The 12,711-nt window shown below is 38.3% G+C and overlaps 1 protein-coding gene across 3 annotated transcripts in view; it reads left to right on the plus strand.

Annotated features, from left to right (window-relative positions):
• mindy3 (MINDY lysine 48 deubiquitinase 3) overlaps positions 1 to 9,446 on the plus strand; it is a 136,150-nt gene extending 126,704 nt beyond the window's left edge. For 2 of the 3 annotated variants that reach the window (XM_043690319.1, XM_043690321.1), the window contains 2 exons: positions 5,603 to 5,674; positions 6,904 to 9,446. In XM_043690319.1, the coding sequence (XP_043546254.1) occupies positions 5,603 to 5,674; positions 6,904 to 7,053 (222 nt within the window). In that variant the 3' untranslated portion in view covers positions 7,054 to 9,446. The remainder of the gene's footprint in view (positions 1 to 5,602; positions 5,675 to 6,903) is intronic. The other variant, XM_043690320.1, reaches the window with a different exon arrangement.
• Positions 9,447 to 12,711: the final 3,265 nt, after the last annotated feature.

The raw sequence follows: 12,711 nt of genomic DNA on the forward strand, positions 1-12,711 counted from the left end.
ATATCATGTGAATGTTACTTGCCTCTTGTCAGCCCAAGCCTGGACATTGTCCACATTTTGGGCATGGGCTACATCAGTGTCTGAGGAGTCATGAATGACGTTGAAGATTGTGCAGTCATCAGCAAACAGGACTGCAGAACATGGATCAGATCTGTTTGTTGTGGAATCGCTTATCTCTGCATATCAATTGTTGCTTATTCTATTTGGCATGCAAGTAGCCCTGTTTTGTAACTTTGCCAGGCTTTACTAGCTTCGCTTATATTCCGAGTGAAGAAAAAGCAGTGGATGATATACGCTTAAGTGTTGTTGTGCTAGTCAGCTACCTTAACGTTATATATAATTCAGTCAAATCCATCAAATTCAGCACCGCCTTCCTAACCTGAGATCTTCTTCCCGACCTCTCCGCCCCCACCCCAGTCTGACCTATCACCCTCACCTTGACCTCTTTCCACCTATCACATTTCCGACGCCCCTCTCCCAAGTCCCTCCTCCCTACCTTTTATCTTAGCCTGCTGGACAAACTTTCCCCATTCCTGAAGAAGGGCTTATGCCCGAAACGTCGATTCTCCTGTTCCCTGGATGCTGCCTGACCTGCTGCGCTTTTCCAGCAACACATTTCCAGTTCAATTCATGGAAGACTGGCAGTAGTGATGAGCAAACAGGCAGCTGTTCCACCAAGGCAGGTTTAAGCACCAGAGTCTTGAAAATCTGTTCAGCTAGGTCTGAAGGGAGACATTTAAACTAATTAGTAGGGTGGGGAAAGGTTCCTATGGTGGAAATGTGGATGCTAATGATAGCCCAGTTACACTCTGGCTATTAGTTCCAAGTTGTAACAGGAAGTCATAGAGCATGCAAACAGAAAAGTGCACCAACAAATAAAGTAGGGAAAAAAATTGGTCCAAAAACAAAATTATCTGAACAATCACAGCATTCATAACAAGAATAATGAATTGAAAGTACAAGTAGAAATAAATCACACTACAGGCATGTTTATAAAGTGACCAAGGCTGGGACCTGAGTATTGAAGGATGTTAACATTTTGAATGGGCAGGAAGAAAGAAGATGGAGGCAGGTTTGCTCTGTTAATAAAGGATAAAATCAATGCATAGTGAGAAATGATGTTTGTTGAGATAATCAAGAAATCGAATCAATTGGAGCAGTGATAAGAAATTCATTGATGGGAATAGTTCATAGGCCCCGTAACTGTAGTTACTCTGAAAGACTGAGTATAACTTGAGAAATAATGGAGATTTGTAAAAGGTACTGCAGTAATTACAGCCTATTTTTATTCTTCAAGAAAGAAACAAATTGACAAAACAGCCTGGAGGATAAGTTTAGAAAGAGTACACGAGACAGTTTCTTAGGAAAAGATATTCTGTTACGAACCAGGGAACAGACCATATTAGACCTGGTAATGTGTAATGAAACAGAATTAAGTAATGACTTCACAGGGAAGGATTTTCTAGGCAAGAGCTTTCATAACATGATCTAATTTCATAATTGATTTGAGGATGAGCAACCTGGATCTAAAACAATTGCATATAGATATAAATAAAAGCAGTTTCATGGGCATGATGTCAAAGTTGGCTAAAGTGGACAAGTGGGAGATATTTAAGGAGATCATTTGGCTCTCACCAAAAATGTATTTCATTGAGAAAGAAAAACTGAGAAAGCAGTTCCATCTAAGCTAAGAAAGTTAAGGATTCTATAACATTGAAAATAAAAGGTTTGCAAAGCTTAATAGTAGACCAAAAGATTGGGATTTCTTTTAGAATCCAACAAAAGATAACTAAAACAAAAAATGAAAAAATTAGAAACCAAGAGAAAATGAGCGAGAAATATTGAAACAGACAGTAAATGCTCCTACTAGTCTATAAAATGGAAAAGTATAGCTAAAGTAAGCATCCGTTCGTTAGTGGATGAGACTAGGGAATTAATCAGAAACAAGTAAATGACAGAGGCTTTGATTAAGCATTTTGTATCTATCTCCACAGTTGGAAACCCAAAAGCAACCCAAACATAGTAGAAAATCAGGAGACAAAAGAGTTGGAAGAATTGAAATCAAGCACAACACTTCGAAAAAGTGTACGAGGATGCCTAATAGGAATAAAGGCTAATAAGTCCCCTGAACCCAATGGCTTCTATGTAATGATCTGAAACAAATAATAGGAAAATATATGGGTGTACTGGTAGTGATAGTCCAAAATTCCCTTGATTCTGGAAAAGTCCCAGCAACTTGGATAGCTGCATGTGGAACACATCTATTCGAGGAAGACAGGAAGCGTTAGACCAGTTAGACTCACATCTGCCATTGGAGAAAATACTAAAATCATTATTAAGGAGATAATGGGACACTCAGAAAACTATAATGCAAATAGTGTTGTGTAGGAAATTAACAAATTAATTACAGTTCTTTGAGGATGTAACAGACAGTGTTAGGAGAGTGGAATCATTTTGTGCATTTAGATTTTTAAGGGTCACATAAAAAGATTCCCACGCAAGTTGTATGTTCATGGCTTTGGGGTGATAGCTTTGTTTGAACAGTTATTTGAACATCTTACAGGAAACAGAAGAGTCAGGACAAATGGTAATTTTCAACTTGACAAACTGTAACTAGTGAGCTGCTACTATGATCAATACTAGGACCTCAGCGAGTTGGAATCTATATTAATACTGTGAATGGAAATGGTAAATTATAGCCAAATGTTTAGCATTAGAGAGATAGGTAAGAAAGCAACTTGAGAATAATACTAAGGGATACAGATAAATCAATTGAGTGGGCAAAGCTTTGGCAAATGAAGTATAATGTGGGAAAATGTGCAGTTATCTACTTTGGCAGGGTAGAAGAAAAATACAATGTAATTTACTCAGAGAAGGATCGCAAGTAGCTGTGGTAAAATGAGATCAGTTTCCTCATACATGAATGACAAAACATTAGCATGCAGTCACAGTAAGTAATTTGGAAAGTAAATGAAATGTTGGCCTTTATTGCAATGGCGATAAGGTATAAAAATAGATAATTCTTGCTACAACTGAGTGGTACGGTGGCTCAGTGGTTAGCACTGCTGCCTCTCAGTGCCAGGGTCCCGGGTTCAATTCCAGCCTTGGATGATTGATTGGAGTTTGCATATTCTCCCCGTGTCTAGATGGGTTTCTCTGGGTGCTCCGGTTTCCTCCCACAATCCAAAGATGTGCAGGTTAGATGGATTGACCATGATAAAAGTCTCTAGCAGAGTTATGGGGATGGGATGGTGGGGGTGGATCTGAGTCTGGGTGGGATGTTCTTTGGAGGGTCAATGCAGACTTTATGAATGGCCTCTTTCTGCACTGTAGGGATTCCGTGACTGTACAGTTTTGGTCTCCTTACTTAAGGGAAGGTTTATTGCGTTTGCAAGCAATTCAGAATAGGTTTACTTGGCTGATTTTTGGGATAAAGGAATTATGTTATGAGGGAAAGTTGAACAGTTTGGGCTGATGCTCATTGAGGTTCAGAAGAATGATTGTGTTGAAATATGATTCTGAGGGAGCTTGACCAGGTAATGCTGAGAGGATGTTTCACCTTGTGGGAAATCTAGAACCAAAACACCACAGTTTAAAACAAAATCTCTAATTTAAATCTGAGATGAGAAATTTCTTCTTTCAAAATTTGTTTTTATTTGGAATTCTGTTCCAAGGAGTACAGTAGAATCTGAATTGTTGACTGTATTCAAGGCTGCATTTGATTTTTGATTGACAGGGAGTCGAGGGTGATGGCATCGCACAGTGAGATGGAAATCAGGGTACAATTAGATCAGCATGATTTAATTGAATGGTGGTACAGGCACAGGGATCAAATAGCTGACTCCTGGTTCTATTTACTGTATTATGTTCAAACTAGAATACATAGAAAACTAGGAGGCAGTGTATGGTCTCTCACTTTATGGCACAATTGACATTGAAAGGGTGAAATACATAAAATTCTTTGGATGCTTGACAGAGTTGTTGTGTAAAGGTTGTTTCCCCTTGTGAGAGAATTTCAGACCAGAAGAACAGAATCTCAGAATAAGGGGTTGCCCATTTAAAATGGAGATGAGGAGGAATTTATTCTCTGAAGGCAGTGAATTGGTGGAAGCCTGTTAGGGCTGGATCGTTAATTATATTCAAAGCTGAAATCAACAGATTTTTAATCAGTAAGGGAATGAAAGGTTACAGGGAAAGGCAGCAAAATGGCGTTGAGGATTATCAGATCAGCCTGCAAGTTGACGCAATAGGCCAATTGGCCTACTTCTGCTTCTGCATCTTATGGTCTTAGAATATGTTTATAATAAATCTATTTGAAGTGCTTTATACTCTGTGGTTGAAAATACACGTAGCAAAGTTCAGATTATGCTGGGTTCAAAGTTTTTCTTGTAACAACTATGAAATAGATAAAAGCATCTATGCAGCCAATTATCTCATTAAACAGTTGAGTCTTATTTTATGGATTCTTATTTGTAATTGTGAAATTTCAATTAGAGTATCATCTGTAATTGTTACTGCATTTTATTCAACACTTTCAAAGTCCTTGGTTGTACAAAGGTTTAAACAAATGATGCACTGGAATATTTTCAATTATCTCATTTTCTAAACATATTGAAACTTCCTGAAAAAATGATTTCCACAGCATTCTAAGATGGTTAAGACTCACACAACACCAGATTATAGTCCAACAGGTTTATTTGGAAGCACTAGCTTTCGGAGCGATGTTCCTTCATCAGGTGGTTGTGGAGTATAAGGTTGTGAGACACAGAATTGGCAAACCAGGTGGAGAAAGCATCCAACATTGCATCCATTGTTACTTTTCCACTCATACTTAAGCACATTTTGCCAAATGCAAAATTTGCTGTGAATCAGCATAATCTTTCAGCATTTTAACACAATTTGCTTAAAACATATACATTGATATATTTAATAATATAAACTGAATTATAACCAAAAAATTCATTTGTCAATTTTTATCAGTTACCTGTGTGTAATCAAATTTTATTTTACTGATTTTTTTTTAAATTAAACTAGCATAACAATTTCCTACTTATACTGTATTCCAGTAGTTTATTTCTTAGTACATTTACTTTCATAAGCTTATTAGGTTAGTCCTAATAAGCCCAGAAACTTGTTTTCTGCCTGAGAATTCAAGTGAGATTAAAAGAAACTCCAATCATGATTAATTTCAGCTGGGAGGGTTTTGATGCCTTCTTTAAACCAACATATACAATCTGAAACATTTGAGTTCCACTTAAAATATAAAGATCTTTTACATCAGTTAGACTTACTTCAGCCAGGTAGTGCTGAGAAATTAGCACAGCTGATCAGAAACTCCAGGCCTTAATCTAAACATTTTCTTCAGTAATTGGGTGCTATGCGCTTCTAATTTTCCTAATTTAATGAGAATCTCTGTGCTGTGTGCCTGAACATTTATTTGTGATAATAATTACTCAATTAGATCAATTGACAACTCTGAGTTAATTATTGTGTGACTAATATAATGTGATAAGCAGTATTGAATCCCAGTGCTGTAAAGTGCACTTGGGAAAACTCAAGTGTAAAATCTATGTAAACGTCTCCCATTCTGTTTTACTTTCAGGAATCTACCATTCCCGATTCATTTACTGTGTATCACTACAATGGGTTGAAGCAGTCTAACCACAGTGAAAAGGTGAGGCAAGAATAGAGTTTAACTGTTAATTATCTGTCACTTCCTGATTTGAATATGTGCATATCAACAATATCAATGAAGATTTTTTTTTGAGGAATTTACACTTCATGTTTTGGTATTATCCAAACCATAAGTGCACTTATATTAAAAATAAATACTGGTGTAAATATAGAATTATACAGCACAGTAGACCATTTGGTTCATCGTACCATTGTCAAACTTTTGAGAGATATCCAATTAAATCCACTCTTGAACTTATTTTCCCCATAGCCTTGTGATTTTTATCCTAGTTCAAGCTATTGAAGCATTAAAGCAGTAGTAGAAAGGTGAGGTTTTGAAATCATTTTAAGCTCCAATTTTAATCTGACACATTGGATGAGAAACTAAGTAATTGTGCTGTGAGTAGGACACAACACTCTCAATCTTTTAGCTGTGGTTCTTCAGGGATAACGTTCAAGTCCATATTGCTATGGGGAATCCTGCCTGCCAGCTGCAGGCATTAGAAAGTCCGATGGCTGTTGCCAATCATTTTCTAGCCTAAAAGTCTGCCAGTGGTGCAGGCTGGTAAAATGACCTCTTTTTGCATTGCCCTGTAAGTAGTTTCAGAACTGTATTAACAAGATTGTTCAGCATTTTATTGAAAGCAAAAAGAAAGAGGCAGGGAAACAAATCTGTTTTTATAGGCCTGTTCCTGAGGTTCTTGAGACCCTCCCCCAGAAAAGGTTACGGTACATTCTCCAGTAAAGGAAAAACAGGTTGATTAAACACTTCATTTTTATTACCTTAAAACAAACCTTTACCAACCACTGGGAACAATTAGACATTGCAGAGAATGAAAGCCTCAGTGACCTTTCACTGTGCATCCAGCCACTTGCTTGGGAGTTGAAAGAACTCTCACCTCTTAATTTGGAATCCTCATGATCCTTTTTTTTCATTTGCTGTGTTCTTTTAGGTCAAAAGATTAAGTATACCTCACACAGCTGTCCTGAGCATTAAATGAAGTTAATGAGGCTGTTTGTGCTTCGTGTGAAAGCCTTCCTGGTCATAGAATGCTTTATTAGTTTCACGTTTCACATTTCTAGTTTCACATGACTTTACTGCTTGTTTTATAATATACTGGCCATGCCTAAAAATATACTTGTAAAATAAACAATACATGCTTTTCAATTGATGAAATACCTTTCAGCTCTTCGAGCTATTAAAGTGATGTTTCTTCTGTTCTTCAAAAGGTTATGTATGTTGAGGGAACTGCTGTTGTCATGGGTTTTGAGGATCCAATGGTGCGAACTGATGACACTCCAATCAAACGCTGTTTGCAAACTAAATGGCCGTACATAGAGCTCATGTGGAATACAGACCGGTCACCGTCCTTAAATTAATTCTAATAATTCCGAAACCAAACAACCTTCCAAATACTGTAAGCTATATTGCATTTTAAATCTGTACACAGTTGCTGCTAACTGGAATGTAGTGTCCCTGAAGTCCTTAAGAAACTGTAGACCTTAATTATCCTAATGACTGTTGATAAAGATCCAAGTCACTGTCGTTGACTGTTAATCAAAAGATTATCCATAGTCAACTGGAATGTGTTGTCAAATGACTAAGACAGAGGAGAAATTGTTTATTACATTATCCTTGATGTATTAAATAAAAGTTCCTTAAATTAGTGGTATAGAGAGTGACATGTATGGATTTGGGCCTGTAATTCTGTGTCCTGTCACCCCCACCAGCTTTGAGATGGAGCAGGTCTCCTGATCATTAACTGTCAAAGGTGTAGACCCTGATGGCTGTCTACAGACCTAGTCTGAATAGCAGGTCCAAAAGGAACAATGCATTTCCTCAAAAACCAAAAGTGTCAGATTAAGATGGTAATTTCCTTCTGTTAGTAAATCTGCTGCAGCCTTTGGAAGACCCAATGCAACATCTTCATACAGCTGTCATTTATAGGTCCCCTTCTATAACCCAAAAATCTACATCAGCCATGAAAAGCTTGCCTTGATGTTGGAGCAGTTGTCAACATTAGCTATTTCTCCACCAGAGAACTTAGATCATTTTCACAGCACAATCCAGAGGAACCAGATTCAGTTGCAAATTGAAGAATTTGACTCATGTTTGAAACCAAGTACAAATTTTTACGTCTTCAAGAGTTGCTCAGAATATTCTAAATAAGAAATGAAAATAAATATGCCGGGAAAGCTGAACTGGTTAGACAATATCTATGAAGGGGCACAGTATGATATTTCAGTTTTCTATCCTGATGGAAGATAATTTTTATCTGAAATGAGAACTCTGCTTTGGTCCATAGATGCTGCCTGACCTGCTGAGTTTATCTAACACCTTTGTTTTTATTTCACATTTCCAGCCTCTGTAGCATTTAAATTATTTTCAATTCTTCGACAGAGTGCAAGTGTTGCTAGATAAGCCAGCATTTGTTGCCTGTCCATAATTGCCCCTGAGAATGTGCTGGTGTGCTGCTTTCATGAACTGCTGCAGTCCTTATGGTGTAGATACATCCACAGTGCTGAATCAGAGCATATTTTTTCAAATGACTTTTCAGATAACAAATTCTTCTGAGCAACACCATTCACTCAATTGGTTGTACTTCCATACATTTCATAAGACTCACCATAAAAGACATCCCCAACAATAATAATCCCTGATGTTGTGTGTGAGCAGAGAAAATGGAGTTGCCAACTGGACGTTTTCTTTGCAAAACGTGTTCCAGCTGATTGCAGAAACATTGCATGGAATCTCTTTAGTGATGTCAATGGAGCACATCTGCTTCAACACACTAGCATTCTGCTGTGCTCCTCAGGGAACCCGGTACCAAAATGCTATTCTCAAACAGTAGGGGTCAGTTCAAAACTGAGGGTCAAAGACAGCATGGATCATAAATGTAATTAGGAAGGAAGAAGCAAATTACTTTGGAAAAACTGTACCCCTCAAGATGCATGCAGTTGCCCTTTTAAGTTAAAGTACATGAATTTTAATTTTAATGTAAACAGAATTGACAGCATCCTGTCTAACTGGGTCCAGTAAGTGAGTTTATTTATCTTCAACATCCCATGAACTTAACCAGTGACAGTGACTAAAAACTTTATATTTTACAGTGATCTCTTGGGGAGGGGGATGAAAAAGATTCCTGGAAATGTTTGGATGAGCCATTTGTTTTACTTTGCGGTGCATTGCAATATGTTTTTAACTACCAGCTGAACCTGAGTATATGGCTCTCAGTAATATACTGGAATTCTGTAGTTTACATTTTTGAAAAAGTACCACGATGAAAGCCATAGAGGTAAAATATTGATCTAAATTGTGGCTAAGTACAATGTGATACATTCTGAACCTTTTCAGTGATTAATGCAGCTTATATCTGAAGTTATCCAACTGTACTGGCAAGACTTTCCTTTTGTCAAAATTACATGTGTTCACCAGTGTTCATGTATATTTAAATTCCGCTTGTTAGACTGCATGAAAAATGAACAATTTATTGTGCATAAAACTCTGTGTTCTTATTTATTATGATTTGGCAGTTGGCCTAAAATAAAAATACTGTTGAAAAATGTTCTTGAATTATTTTCTTAATGCACTTGAGCTAATTTGATTGTTTTGTTATTTCAACCTTTTCTAAGCTGAACAGGAACTTATTGTAAAATTATTTTTCATTTCATTCCTTTCAAAACAGTAATTTTATCTGTAAAGAATTTCTTTAGCAATAAATGGTCCATGTTTCATATTATTGGAGAATATTAAAATAATTCACTTGATCCTAGAAATTCTTATTTTGTGTTTTTGTTAAAGAACCATTTTGATAAACTTCTGAACCATTAGAAAGACATCAGAATGGTGTATTGCCTCCCTGGTGCCAGGGTCAAGGATATCTCTGAGCGGATGCAGAATATTCTGGAAGGGGAGAGTGACCAGCAGAAGGTTGTTATACACGTTGGTACCAATGATATAGGTAGAGAGTGGGATATGGTTCTGCAAAGAGAATACAGGAGATTATAAAGTAAGTTCTCGAGGGTAACAGTATCTGGATTACTCCCAATGCCGTGTGTTAGTAAAAGTAGGAAGAGAAGGATAGGGCAGATGAACGCATGGCTAAGGAGCTGGTGTAAGGGGCAAGGATTCACATTTTTGGACTATTGGGATCTCTTCTGGGGTAGAAGTGACCTGTAGAAGAAGGATGGGTTGCACATGAATTGGAAGGGGACCAATATCCTGGTGGGGAGATTTGCTGATGCTACTCAGGACATTTCAAACTAGTAGGGGATGGGAAGTGGGCGAAGGGAGACCCCCAAAGAGGTAGTGAGAAAAGAGATAAGTCTGAGGCTGGTACAGTACCTAACTGGAACAAGTCAATTAGGCAAGAGCCGGATAAGACTGATAAATTAAACTCTGGACTGCTTACTATAGGAAAAATGTTGTTAAACTTGAAAGGGTTCAGAAAAGATTTACAAGAATGTTATTTGGATCAGAGAATTTGAGCTACAGGGAGAGACTGAATAGGCTGGGATTGTTTTCCTTGGACAGTTGAAAACTATGGGGTGATCTTATAGGGGTTTATCAAATCAAGAAAAGACATAGATAGGGTTAATAGCCAAGGTCTTTCTCCCAGGGTTGGTGAGTCCAAAACCAGAAGACATAGGTTTAAGATGAGAGGGGAAAGACTTAAAAGGAACCTGAGGGGCAACTTTTTCACGCCAAGTGTGGTGTATGTATGGGAGAAAGTGAGGTCTGCAGATGCTGGAGATCAAAGTTGAAACTTTATTGCTGGAACAGCACAGCAGGTCAGGCAGCATCCAGGGAACAGGAGATCCGACGTTTCGAGCACAGGCCCTTCTTCAGGAATCATGTATGTATGGAACAAGCTGCCAGAGGAGGTGGGATTAGAGTGGTGTTGGAAAAGCATAGCAGGTCAGGCAGCATCTGAGGAGCAGGAAAATTGATGTTTCTAGCAAAAGCCCTTTAGCAGGAATGAGGCAGGGAGCCTCTGGGTGGAGAAATAAATGGGAAGGGAGTGAGACTGGGGAGAAGGTAGCTAAGAGTACAGAGGTGGATGGAGGTGGGGATGAAGGTGATAGGTCAGAGAGGAGGGTGGGGGGGATAGGTGGGAAGGAAGATTGGCAGGTCGGACAGGTCATTAGGATGGTGCTGAGCTGGAAGGTTGGAACTGGGATAAGGTGAGGGGAGGGGAAATGAGGAAACTAGCGAAGTCCACTGCCAGAGGAGGTGGTAAAGGCCGGTACAGCTAGAACACTTAAAAGACCTTTGATGAGGACATGAATAAGAAGGGTTTAGAGAGATACGGATCAAGTGCTGGCGAATAGGGCCAGATCAGTTTCGGATATCTGGTCAGCCTGGACAGGTTGGACCAAAGGGTCTGTTTCTGTGCAGTATAACTCTCTGACTCTAAACTCATAGACCAACAACAAAATACATCATCATAATGTGACATCTAATATAGTGACACTTACCCAGGGTGCTTAACCCCTCTCTGTTATTGTCCTGTTTGTAGTAATTATTTTTTACTGTATAGCATAGTGTTGATATTGCTTTAAAAAGATTTACCAAGAAGATTATACTAAATGTGGTAAGAAACCGATTACAAGACAAACATTAAAACGGTTGACACCAGTGAATTTTGTAATGGCCAAAATGATTAAGAATCCTGAATCCTGACTGATTAATGTTCCTAAGTATTGGTAGACAGAAGGCATATTAGTAGAAGGTTGAATCAGTATCTTCAACTCCTCAACATCTAATAATATCGGTAAGTTAGTTGTGGTTGCATCAGTTTTCCATGCATTCCAACCTCACATCTGGTTTCACGCAGGAGGCTGCAAAAGCTTGTTTAAAAATTTTAAGCAAAGAGCTTCTCCTATTACTTCCCATAGGTGGTCCAGTCTGACCATGTGACCTACTAAAGAACAAACCAGGAGCAACTCTCAGAAATCAATCAGAAAACCATGGCAAATCTCTGAGATTAACTACAAAGGAGGAGGAGGCAAAGGGCAAACCTACCATGAAACGAGGAAGAGCTCCTAATGTTTGCAGCTTGAATGGGGTAAAATGCAATTGAGCTATCAAGGGTATTGAGTTCATACATACTTCGGCAGCTAATGCAAACTAAAACATTGAATATTCTGCAGTAGTTACTGCTTAGTTCTAAACATTTGATCCAATGTTCAGGTGTTGTACTGGTGAATGAGAGGAACTTTTCAGATATACACAACTTCTAACAGTTATTTCCTAAAGGTCCACATCCACAACGTAACCAGACTTGCTTGTAACTGCACCACATTCATATGTATGCCTCTGCCCAAACACAACCAGTGTTTATCCTTGGTAAATATGGGCACATTAATGACATCTCAACCAACAACAAAAAATGTATTGCTCCCTCGATTCGTGGGGGCTGTTGAACCATTGCTGTATGCAAATTGACTGCTATACTTCACTGCAAACCAGTAAGTACTTGGAAACTGATTGATTACCAGAGGAACTTTAGGAAATTTGCACAGTGTAAGATTGTAAATACATGTTTGTTTAAATGTTCCTTCCTGCTTGTAATATTCATGATTGTCCTTTCTTCAAATGACCAAATCTTCCCCATTTTCTCTTTCTTCCTTCCAAAAACGGGCCATCTTCCATTTTTGGCTTTATGCACTAAAGCATAGAGCTTTTTTGTACTTCGTTAATAAAATTAATTCTACATGGTTTACCTAATTTTGTTTGGAGCATAGAGTATTTGACACTGCTAAATTGTAGATGAGTAGAAGAGTTGCCTATTGCCAATAAGAGCACAATAATGGTGTTAAACACCTGAGAAAGTCGCTATAGTGCATTGGGCTTGTATATGCTGATGCATGATGAAACTAAAGTATGCATGCACTCTCACATAATCCAGCAAGGAAATAGCTGAAGAGAAGTTTCTGGATGTGCAGTGTTAACTGTCTTCTGTTCTCAGATGCTGCCTCACCTGAGTTTCCCCAGCAGTTGCTTTTGGTTGTTTCAGATCTCCAAGATCCACAGCT

Source organism: Chiloscyllium plagiosum, chromosome 5, assembly GCF_004010195.1.
Source record: "Chiloscyllium plagiosum isolate BGI_BamShark_2017 chromosome 5, ASM401019v2, whole genome shotgun sequence".
In the NCBI taxonomy this organism is placed as follows: Eukaryota; Metazoa; Chordata; class Chondrichthyes; order Orectolobiformes; family Hemiscylliidae; genus Chiloscyllium; species Chiloscyllium plagiosum.